The 12202-nt window shown below is 42.4% G+C and overlaps 1 protein-coding gene across 3 annotated transcripts in view; it reads left to right on the forward strand.

Moving 5' to 3' along the window:
* The window catches only part of SLC37A2 (solute carrier family 37 member 2), a 928549-nt gene that overhangs the window by 495327 nt on the left and 421020 nt on the right, over positions 1 to 12202 (forward strand). For all 3 annotated transcript variants that reach the window (XM_078682149.1, XM_078682150.1, XM_078682148.1), the window contains one exon: positions 10960 to 10997. In XM_078682149.1, the coding sequence (XP_078538275.1) occupies positions 10960 to 10997 (38 nt within the window). The remainder of the gene's footprint in view (positions 1 to 10959; positions 10998 to 12202) is intronic.

Raw genomic sequence — 12202 nt, forward strand, 5'->3', positions numbered from 1 at the left:
AACGCTGGGCGAGCATCTTCACCGGTACGTCCCACCGTACCGATGCAGGAGGCATTTAGAGTTCTGAAGTCCGTGATTACTTCTACACCAGTTTTGGCTTCCCCTGATTTCACTCACCCGTTCTCATTACACACTGATGCTTCGGACTACGGGATTGGGGCAGTGCTCTCCCAAACTGGTCAGGATGGCCTCGATCACCCAATTTTATATGTCAGCCGGAAGTTATTCCCTAGGGAATTGAAATATGCAACTGTCGAAAAAGAATGCCTGGCAATTAAATGGGCCATTGAAAAACTGGCATATTACCTGGAAGGCCGCCGTTTTGAACTGTTCACTGATCACGCTCCCTTACTCTGGATGGCACGCAATAAGGATAATAATGCGAGAGTTTTGCGGTGGTTCCTCTCACTGCAACCATACTCCTTTTCTATACATCACCGCAAAGGCTGTGAGAATGTTGGGGCGGACTTCCTATCCCGTCATCCACTCCCCGATCGTGAGTGTCCGGAGGGGGAGGTGTGTAACACAGCGGGGTCAGCACGAAGAAATGACTGTAAAGGATATGAAACTAGTCAAATGTTAAACACTACCTCTTCCTCTCCACAGAACGTTGAAACAGAGGTAGACACGCAATCCACACACTGGCTCTTTAATTCTGAATGGACTTCGGAGTGGGAGGAGTCTCGTCAGGACACGGAAACCTCATATGCCGGAATGGACGAATCAAGGGTGTGTTTGTTCACCCAGAGCGAGGAAGGAGACGAGGAGGAAGACGGAAGCGGAGCGGAGCTAAGGAAGAACGTGTATACGGAGGACGAGCGGAGAGACGAGAAAGAAGACGGAAGCGGAGCGGTGCGAAGGAAGACCGGGTCCGAGGAGAGACAGCAGAAGGACCGAGCGGAGGACGTTAAAGAAGGGACGCCAGGAGGCCAACGACACCACGAGCCGCCCAGCCATACACCCGGGGGAGGTGTATGGCTTAACCAGGTGCGTGACAAGTTAAGGGGTTGGGTCACTCGTAAACCAGTAACGTCGGACTAAACCCGGGATCCCTAACTCCCTGGTGTTTTTCCCCTACCCCGAGCACAAAACCCCTCACCTCGGCAGTTAGGTACAGAGTGTCTCACGTGTGTTTGGTCCCTCACTCCCCTCCCGGTAATACACAATACAGAACGGGCACTGATACACCGTTTTCTTGCCTTTTGTTTCCCTGTTCCGGCAACTGACGGGCACCACGGAAATCGACGGAGACCTTCCTCGGCGGGCACCCGACCGAGGACGGAGAACAGCCTCCACGGATTCAGGCATCAGGAAAGCAGCGAGGAGCCGTTCTCCCAGACTTGCACGAATCACTAGACAGAAAAGTTCAGATTCACTGTATTCCAAAATAAAACCTAGAACTACTAGAATCAGCGTATTGCCTATCCTTCCCGCGCCTGCTACAGTTACGTTTTGCAATGGCCCACCCAAGCGAAGCCCATGTTTGCTCTATTTGCATTAAGTCAGTAGCTTCCCAGATATTAAGGAGGCACAATTGTGGGGAGGCCTTAAGGGATTTACCACCCGCCCTCTCCATTTGTTGCGTGACCCTGATCCATTACTGTTTCACAATCGAACAGTCCCAGAAAACATGAAAGAAGGTTCCCGGTTGGTGACATTACCGGAGGCACAGGGGGTCAGTCCTCCTTCCTATCTTGACCAAAATCCCAGCGTCTAGATGTACACGATGCAGGATCTTCAGTTGGACCAGGTGCAATCTCATAGGGATCGCCACTTCCTTGGGAGAGGCTAGAGCATCACACCAGTCCTCATCTTCTAAGTCTCCCAAATCTGCCTCCCAAAGTTGTTGTAGACGCCTTAAGGGGTCTGGGCGATTGTTAATTAGCTTTTTGTATGTGAGAGATACGGCCTTTTTGTGCATGGGGTCAAGTATCAGTCGGTCCTCCAGTGGAGAGGCCTCAGGGAGAGGGGTGTCTTTGGGCAAAGCTGCTTTGACTGCATGACTAATCTGCAGGTAGCGATAGGCCTCGGTCTGTGCTAGTTGGTATTTGTTCTGTAAATTAGCAAATGTGGCTAATCTATCCCCCATCCATATGTCACATGTCAGCCGATACACGGCTATAATTGCTGCTTGTATGTTACGGGATGATTTCATTAATTGGTGAACAATGTGAGATTGCGATATAATTGCAAGTGTAATGTTTACTGGGTCATATGAAAACTTTACAGTTAGCATTTGGGTTGATGGTAATGAATTGTACTGATAACCATGCCACGATGGCTGCCACTAAAAATGTTTTCTTTTTCGATCTGAGATGCCGTCATCATTATTGTTGCATTGCTGATGGAAATGTATTTAAAATGCCTCCTCGCAGTGATTATACTTAACACTGACGTAGGATTACTCCGAAACGCGTTTGCTTTGCCGTGCTGTTTGCCGGATAAAACATTTATGGCTCCCCCATGAGTGCTCTATTTTATATTAAAAGGACAACTGAATCTTGCAGCTTAGATATAGATATATATATATATACATTAGCCACAAGTTTGCCCTTTAGGATGTCGCACACCTCCAGGTATCCGCACACTGCACCACAGGCGGAAACATAGACAGAATGCCCCATGCGTTCACGAAGCCATACGCGTTTCAAGCTATGTAAGCTCTTGATCACTGGCAGGAAATGAGGCGAGAAGCGCACTGTGAAGAACATGCTTTTAATTGAAATTCAAAGTCCCGCCCCAGTGGGCGTCACAAATGGCATTGTGGATAATGTAGTCCGAATGCTGCCACCAAGGACTTTAATCGTTCACTCACCAAGTGGCTAGCACGCTTCTGCCTCAATAAAATAAAGTTCATCAGGGTGAAAAACATGTTGGCACCCCCGTCAATGCTGCCGAAGTCTTCCTGAAATGCAAGGCCCCTTCGGTCCCATGACGGCGCTTGAATTACAGGCACCAGGGAACGCCACTTCGGCGTCAGGACATCCACGCGACCGGACCAGCCGCATAACATTAGCCACAAGGTTGCCCTTTAGGATGTCGCACACCTCCAGGTATCCGCACACTGCACCACAGGCGGAAACATAGACAGAATGCCCCATGCGTTCACAAAGCCATACGCGTTTCAAGCTATGTAAGCTCTTGATCACTGGCAGGAAATGAGGCGAGAAGCGCACTGTGAAGAACATGCTTTTAATTGAAATTCAGTGAATTCAGTGAATTTCAATTAAAAGCATGTGCATTCTGTCTGTCTATATATATATATATGTATATATATATATATATATATCTGTATATGTATATATTCACTGAAAAAACCATAGGTTAGAGACCATATATAGTTAGCTGGACATTTTATTGATATAAAACCAATGAAATTCCATATATAGTTAGTTGCACTAACTATATATTTCGCACATCCGCAATCCAATGCTGATGATGTCACATATTACATCATTCATGACATGGTCAGTGACATCACTGATGACATCTCAAATGACATCACTGATGACATCATCCAGTGTCTGTGTGTTTTTTTAAAGTTTAAATATGTTTTACATATTGAAGAATGAGTGGATGTATAAGAGTATGGATGAAGGATTTGATTGTATAAGTGAGTAAGTATGTGTTAGTATATCTGTGAAAATTTAAGCTGTTCTGTGTTTAACTGTGTTTAACTGTATAGATGAAGAAATGAAAGTGTGATTGATTCTTTACAGGACTGACTAGGTGTGTGAGTAACTCCATGGATGAGTGGCAGTGTGTGAGTGTCTGCATAGGTGTATGAGTGCATATGATAGTGTTGTAATGATGAGTGACTGTATGTACGAGTGATTGTATGGGTGAATGAGTGAATGTGTGTGTAGACGTAGGAATCAGTGAGTGCGTATGTAGTAAATGGTATTCGTGTGTCAATGGTTTCAAAAATGATACTCTGTATTTTACACTAGGTGTAACAGAGGTTATATTAGAGTGTAAGGAGGTGCATTGTATTATCACATGAAGTATATCATCAGTGGTGTGATCATTGATGTTAAATGAGATGTCATCAGTGATGTCATCAGTGATGTCATTTGAGATGTCATCAGTGATGTCATCAGTGATGTCACTGACCATGTCATGAATGATGTAATATGTGACATCATCAGCATTGGATTGCGGATGTGCGAAATATATAGTATATATATAGTGCAACTAACTATATATGGAATTTCATTGGTTTTATATCAATAAAATGTCCAGCTAACTATATATGGTCTCTAACCTATGGTTTTTTCAGTGAATTTTCAAGGTTTTGTAAATGCAAATTCGTAACTATATATGGTCTATAACTTATGGTTTTTTCAGTGAATTTCATTGGTTTTTTAAAAGCTAATATGTATAGCTGTAAAATATATTCTTTATTACGTGACGTATCACGTAGCCACGTGAGACGCCTCATGACGCGTCGCATAACCGCGACGAATCGGCTCTGCAGCGCAAACAAAACCTGTAACGTAAGCGCGCCGGAGCACGCTTACAGATATATATATTTTTTTTAACCTTAATTAGACAAAATCCACACGTGCACATATCTTGAGGCCTTGCAAAGGCACATCAAACAAACAGTCCCTACAATTTTGCCAAGTTTGGTGGAAATCTATTCCCTTACATTTTTTTTTACTGTTTCTCTTAGTTTTCCCCTTGTTACGCTTACCGGGACGCTACCCGGTACGCGAACCGGACGCTCCAAAAACACAAGATGGCGGACTCCCGTTCGCAAACATTTTTTTTTTTTTTTGCCCCGCGGGGCACTTTAATAGCCCCCTCATCAATCCTAGGGTGTCTACCTTACCCCCTTTCCTTCATTTCCCCCTTTTTTTTCCCACCTCTTGTCTCGCGATCCTACCGAGAGACAAGATGGCGGCCGCTCCGGACTATTTACAATGTTGACAGCCAATCAGCTTCTCCTCAGACTCCCGTTATGCTGCCGGTTAGCTGCCCGGTTAGCTGCCCGGTTCGCGTACCGGGACGCGCCTCTACGGCGAAAAATCGCAATTTTTTTTAAATTATTTTTTGCCCCGTGGGGCACTTTAATAGCCCCCTCATCAATCCTAGGGGGTCAGGAGGGGTCTACCTTGCCCCCTTTCCTTCATTTCCCCCTTCGTTTTTCACCACATCTTGTCTCTCGATCCTACCGAGAGACAAGATGGCGGCCGCTCCGGACTGTTTAGAATGTTGACAGACAGCGGAGAGCCAATCAGCTTCGCTTCGCGAAGTTCCGTTACGCGTCCGGTACGCGAACCGGGGCGCTAACCGGAGCGCTGTCACAGATATATATATTTTTTAAAACGTTAATTTCTCAAAATCCACTGGAGCACATATATTGAGACATAGCAAAGGCACGTCGGGCAAACCATATCTACAATTTTGCCAAGTTTCGTGTAAATCCATTCAGCCGTTCGAGCTAAAAGTGAGTCCAACCGCCCTATGGAAAAATGAATGGGGAAAACGCGTTTTGGGACCCCCCTTTTTTCTCGGCCCCCCCTTGACAAAACCCCCCCAAATATTCAGGGGCTGCTCAGAAACAAAATGTGCCATTTTCCTGAAAATTTCAGCCAATTCCGTCCACATACGCCAAAGTTATTCGACATAGAATTTTCAGAAATCCCATAGGAAAAAAATCCTAACTATATATACCTACTGGCTATCGCCAGTAGGTAATATATATATATATATATATTTGTATTTTTTTTTTTTTTTTTTTATTGCCATTTATCAATATAAGCAACATTGTCTATATGGAATCCCCAAACATAACATAATTCAACAAAAGAGGTCTGAATAACCAAACAAGACAACAAATCAAACAAAAAAGAAAGTGAAAGAGGAGTATTGAGGGTACATGCATAGTCATTAACACGCATACACAATCCAGTGTAAATAACATGCATTGACAAATGCGATTTTGATAATATATTTTATTGTTGACATATCATTATGCAAAACAATATTGGGCTGCTGAGGACGTTTCAACACTCCACAGTGGCATGCTTATCTGGGTAGTTCGAGAGATCTAATTTGGGATCATAGGGCCAAAAGGGTGAGAGCTGGATTTCCTGCGTACATGGCCGCTATTGCGATGACACTAATGCTGGTGTGTTGGAATCCTGTTGGCTAAGGCAGGCCATAACCTATTCCCAAATGTCTTTAGATCTGGATCTGAGCTGCATGTGTTCCCAAAAAGTAGATAGTTGCTCTTGCTAATATGTGACGTCTTGTAGCCATGTCGTGATCGTGGGAGCTGGTTGTCTGCCCCAGTGCACAGCTACTCAGTGTTTTGCCAGCAGGAGCAGCATAGCGGTGAGGCGACAAAATGTTGGTGAAGTATCTTTAACATAGCCCAAAAGGCAAACCAGTGGAGAACATTATATCTCTTGACCTGTAATCATTTGTATGTGTGGACACACCTCCCTCCAAAATAATGCATTCTTTAGACACTGCCAAGCAAGTTGGAGAAAGGTAGCTTGTGGAGACCTATAGCGTGAGCAACATAAGTAATGGGCCAATCCCATTTTAAACAATTGTAAAGGTGTGCGATATATATGTGATGTAATAATTTTAAATTGATTAATCTGCTTCAATAATATAGGGACAGGAGCTCTAGCTGTCCACAACAATAGAGCCGTAGTGCGTCCGTAATGACAAGGTCAGTGTCCACTTCCCATTGCTCCAGAGCTTTAGGGACAATTACCGGGAAGATCTATGCACAGTGTTATAGAGGTGTATTATTAATTTGCGGGAGGGGGGATTTGTAAGTATATGTTCCAGTGCCAGGAGGGTAGGAGGTGGCCCTGGGAATGTGTTGCGTAGTGCACTGCATGATGCTCGCAGCTCTTGATATAATATGATATCAAGGGGTTTACTGATAGGACCCCCACCACCTCTAAGGATTAAATTAACTGTTTGTCTGGGTATAAGTCTAACAATAGTTTTACCTTATGTTTATGTGAACACATAATTGCTCCTCTTTCTGAGAGGGGTGGCATCTGAGGGTTGTTAACTAGTGGGATGGAGGAAGCATAGAGATATTTGAGTTTCACCCTTTTCCTCAGACCCTTGCCTGCCCATCATAGAGTTTCCACTGTATTGGCATCTCTCCCGGGGTTTTTGTAAGGCCAGTAGAGTGCAGTATTCAAGGGGAATGGAGCGGCCTGGTGACTTCAATTGCTACATGTTGATAATGGTTCTGGTATATCTAATAATGGAGGTATTGGGCTTGGGCACAGTAAGCATATAATGTGAGGTCTGGAGCACCCATTCCGTGCTGTGCCAGTGGGAGAGTGAGAATTTCCCAAGATGTTCTTGGATGTTTCCACGCCCATATCAAATTAGCCATACAGGATTTTAAACGTTTAAAGAAGTGAGATGTGAGTGGGATATTGACATAGAGATAAAGGAGTTTAGGACGGACTACCATTTTTTGTTATTGCTAATCTGGCTCCCAGAGACAAGGACAGTCTGGACCAATAGGGTATCCTCTTTTCCAACCACGTCACAACTCAATCATAGTTTGACTCCATAGATCCTCAGTATCCTGACTAAGCCTTATTGCCGAATATTTAACGGGACTGTCTACCAATTTCAATGAATATTCAGCTGGAAATTGTCGCAGTGTTTGGTAAGGGGGAATAATATGGACTTGGCCCAATTTATGTGTATTCCTGACAACCCACCAAAGCGTATCACCTCAGGCGTTAAGGGAACTAAATTTGTCTCTGCATCATGAGCATAAAGTGTAATGTCATCTGCGTACATGGTTATTACTAGTCTCTAGTGGTAAAGCCAATACCCCTGTTAGCATGATGCTGAGTCTCACGGCAAGTCGTTCTGTCATGATGGCAAATAAGATCGGTGAGAGGGCAGCCTTGACACGCACCCCGGGATATCGGGAGGGATAATATATGAGCCCATTCAACCATATTCGTGCAGTGGAAAATGTGTAGAGTAAGCATATTTGTTTAATAAAGGTGGATTAAAACTAGCAGCGAAAGAGGTATGCCCGTTCCAGCAAGTCAAACCCTTAGTGGCATCTAACAGGGCAGCTACCGCAGAAACTTGGGGGTAGAGGTGGTGCATCACCGTGAATAGTGCACGTAAATTATAGGAAGTTGAGTGACCTGAACAAAATCAGACTTATCTGGTTGCATGATCATTGGTAGGAGTGGTTACAGCTTATTTGCCAGGATTTTAGCATCATTTCATTATCGACGTTGATCAATGATAAAGGGTGAGATGAATCACAGAGGTTGGCAGGTTACCCAGGTTTGAGAAGCGAATAGTCGCAGCCTCTCACAATGAGGGCAGTAGGATCCCTTTAGATAAAGAGTCCTGAAACATAGCAAGAAGATGTGGGGCTTTGTCCCCAGGTAGGTGTTGCAGCTTGTATAATCTCTTCAATAGTAATAGACTCATCGAGATAGGCTTGATGTGCTTGATTCATCCTCAAAAGCTGTACAGTATCAAAATATTCAGAAGGTTCTGCCTGGTCCAGTGTCGGGGTTGTAGAGTATAGCTGACCATAAAAAGAGGACATTACCTCTAGCAATGCCATCAGGGAGTGGACGGGGGTGGATTCATCTTCAATCAATTCTGTAATATTGGTGGAATGCCTAGGAGATCATAGCTGGGTAGCAAGTGTTTTACCCGGGCGATCACCCTCCCCATATTGTCTAGCCTGAGTGTGCCGATGTAGAATACAAGTCTCATGAAGGGCTTCCTGTTGAAACTCAGCAGGCTTTTCTCTGATGTTGGTTTTGCGATTGCAGGATAAACACCCATACGCTCAAGCACACTTTGTCACCATCATGGTCGTCTGGCATTCCATATTGACCCCAGCCAACTACAGACTTAATTTCTCATTTGTGTTTTATTTTTCTGTTTTTCTTTTGCATGAGCAGTATGTTCCCATGCATTCAGCGCTTCAAAGCAGGTCTTGCTTGTGGGTTCATTTCATACATCTCTTGTCAGATTTTCATTGTTTGACCCAAACACATTGGTGAAGCCCGATATTAGTAGCCATATTGCATGCGGACGTGCCCTCTGGAGGAGCCTCCTCATTAAAGAATTTCATCTTTGCTACTCATGCAAAATAAGCACAGAATATATAAATCTGAAATTGAAATGACCTCTAGTTTCCAGAAAATCACAATGAGGTATTCATCAATCCAACCACCTAATTCCTGCACATCAACACTGAACCAACCGATTGCAGCGTAAGACCAAATGACATAATGGCCAATCTCAGTGTGTCACACAACCTATACGAGCAATCTCAATGCAACACCTATAGCTTGCAGCACAGCACCTCGTTTCTCAATCCTCTCCGATCTGCTTCTGCATAAATAAAATATCGACTAATACAATACTGTTTGTACCCTGCTAGCACTACCAAACACACACAGCGTGTTCTCGACCGGTGGGAAACCCACTTTAATTATTGCGGTCAACTCCTGTGCAAAAGGGATGAACTGAGCACCGATCTCAGTTGGTACAATCTTGCATCAGAAGTTTAATAAGTCTCTATCTTTGGTGCGGCTGAGGGTTTCTACAGTCCAACACCTCATCCTTAACAGACATGGCAAACATCAGTTGAATATCCCTAGCCCAGGATCTTGGCTTTCTACGGCTATCATGACCTAAACCCTCAACTCTGAACAATAAGCACATTAACCCCAATAAGCGCAGTGCAAGCACTAAACATGAAATAATACTCAAAGTTTCAAACTCGACGCAAACGACTTCTTGGCCCAAATTATACACAGCAACTGAAAATTAAGACAGATCATTAAAAATCGCAAATACTGTGACTCTCAACCAAAACTGCATAAAGATATTTACCCTCTCCTACTAGGATACTGCAACCACTTTCAGGAATGCTGGAACCCCATCAATCTAAATAGGATCTCGGAAGATCAGGAACGCAGATTAAATTGGGGCAACATTTTAAGTTTGGGGTGAATTTAAATCATCCAAGCCTCATTTGGAAACCATCCTCTGCACCAGAATTGTTAGGACTTTTCTTTGTGCAAATGAAAGGGACCATAAAGCACTATCTTATGGATCGAAGTCCACAACTGAGCTTGGTTAACAAAACAATGCATCTAATCTAATACATGAGAAGCACATAAGGTTTCTGAAGAAAGACAGAGAATGATTACATTTTCAAACTAGAAAGGTTTATTAAAGGTTAAAATCTAACAGAAGGCAAAAATAAGATTAGAATCAGATTATCAAAATGCAAATCAAAATAAAATTATAAACCAATATATCAGAGGATAAATTGACATGGAGATACTTTGAATGGAGAGCTAAAGGAAAGTCCGTTCTCTCATTTGGGAGAACACTGTAAAATCTCCTGGTCTGTATTAAGTCTGAATCCGAATCTAAGCCTACTCTATTCAAATCTGCACTGTATTAAAAGCACATATCTAACGGTTTTCATACCTACACATAGATTAAAGCAAGATGATACAATTATATAATTGTTAAGTTCTCAGGACTCCTTCTAATACAGCTTCTCTTGTGTCCTTTAAGCTTACATTATCTGTAACAGGATCAGATACAGGGACCAGCCTGTACTCTGCAGATATCTTTGTGAATGCACTACTCAATAAAATATTCAATGGTCATACAAAAAAAGAAAACCTTTTTTTACATGAGAAAGAAAGCAAACTAATATTGCATTCGATAATTAGAACTTCAGCTTCACCTAGAAATACAAATTGTCCTAATTTAAAATGCAGGCCTACATAAGCTATGGTCAATCGAAACATAATTAAACATGCTTTCTTTTCCATAAATAGCAATTGCATATTGATACATTAATATCATGTTAGTGCAAAACACTTGTAATGAAACGCATCACCAGCATGAATTATATCTATATCTGATTTATGAGTCTTCTTATTTTACTTCCAGACCCTGATGATGTTGGATGTTCTCTTCCTCAGCAACATGTGAGTATTTGCTTTTTAGTTGTGAACTTCCATTTTTGAGAGTATGATATTGTAGGATAGGAACATCTTTGGTAAATTGTTCTGTTGTGGTAGTGACTATCCTGCTCTCAAGCAGAAATTTGTGTAATATGTGTAATATGTGTCATGGTTCTTAAAAGCTCTTCAGTGATGTCTCTAAAACGTTTGTTATGCGGAGAGCGGAAAGGGTATACCAAAGCCTGTGGATGTATGAAGATGCACTGATCAGTTAAGTGGACCAATTTGGGATATAACGAGGTAAAGTAATGAGGCTATTGTTAAACTCTGAACATGACAAGTGTGCTGACAATGGGAGAGCTGTTACATTTTATTTCGACCCAGCTGCACTTTTTGTGCCTCATGTGGCAACCTCAATTTACTCCTTTCCTCATGATTAAGCATGTAAGTTGTTGCTTCCTGCGCCACAGGTTGCGATGAGTTTTGATCTAGTTTTTTAGTTGTCATTTGCCACTCACCGGTAAGAAGCTCTACTCAATCTTTCTTTTGATCATTTCATAGAAGAAAATCATTATGGATAATTTGTCATGGAAGTAGAACTTTAATCAGAAATCATGCTTTTATTGGTTTGGTGTGTTCAGTAATTTATGAGAGTTTATTGTATCAAAAAAATTGCTGAGCTGGTTTGAAAGGGTTAACACTTTCAGATGTGTCCGCTATTTGGGACCCACAAATAATTCACAAGTCTGAGATAAAAACATTGTTTTTTAAAAGTCTAATTAGACGAGGTAGCCTTTTCTCTTATCCATGTAACATCTGCAGTACCAGAGTTGGTACCGCCGATCCAAGGGATTTGATTGACTGCCTCAAGAGAAAGATTTCTCTTGTGTAAGTAAGTAAAAATGTTATTGTATGATTAATAAAAATCTTACAATTAAAACAATCTTTAATACACACCCTGTTAAAACATAGCGAATAAGTCTAAAATTCTTAATAATCTTATTCAGACAATTCCCTCAGATAATACCGAAAAATACATTATAAACATTAATTCAGTTCGTCATTTGTTTTTAAGGGAATTGTTGAACCTCTGGGTCATCCTACAGATGTCGAACTCCCATAAAAATAAGCGTTGTTTTAAAATTTTGCAACCACTTAATTTTACATGAGGTGTCAGCCGCCCATACATCTTTTAAGGTGGCGGTGTAATTCAATACCTCGGGGGTAGT

The sequence above is a fragment of the Lissotriton helveticus genome, chromosome 3_1 (assembly GCF_964261635.1).
Source record: "Lissotriton helveticus chromosome 3_1, aLisHel1.1, whole genome shotgun sequence".
Taxonomy (NCBI): Eukaryota; Metazoa; Chordata; class Amphibia; order Caudata; family Salamandridae; genus Lissotriton; species Lissotriton helveticus.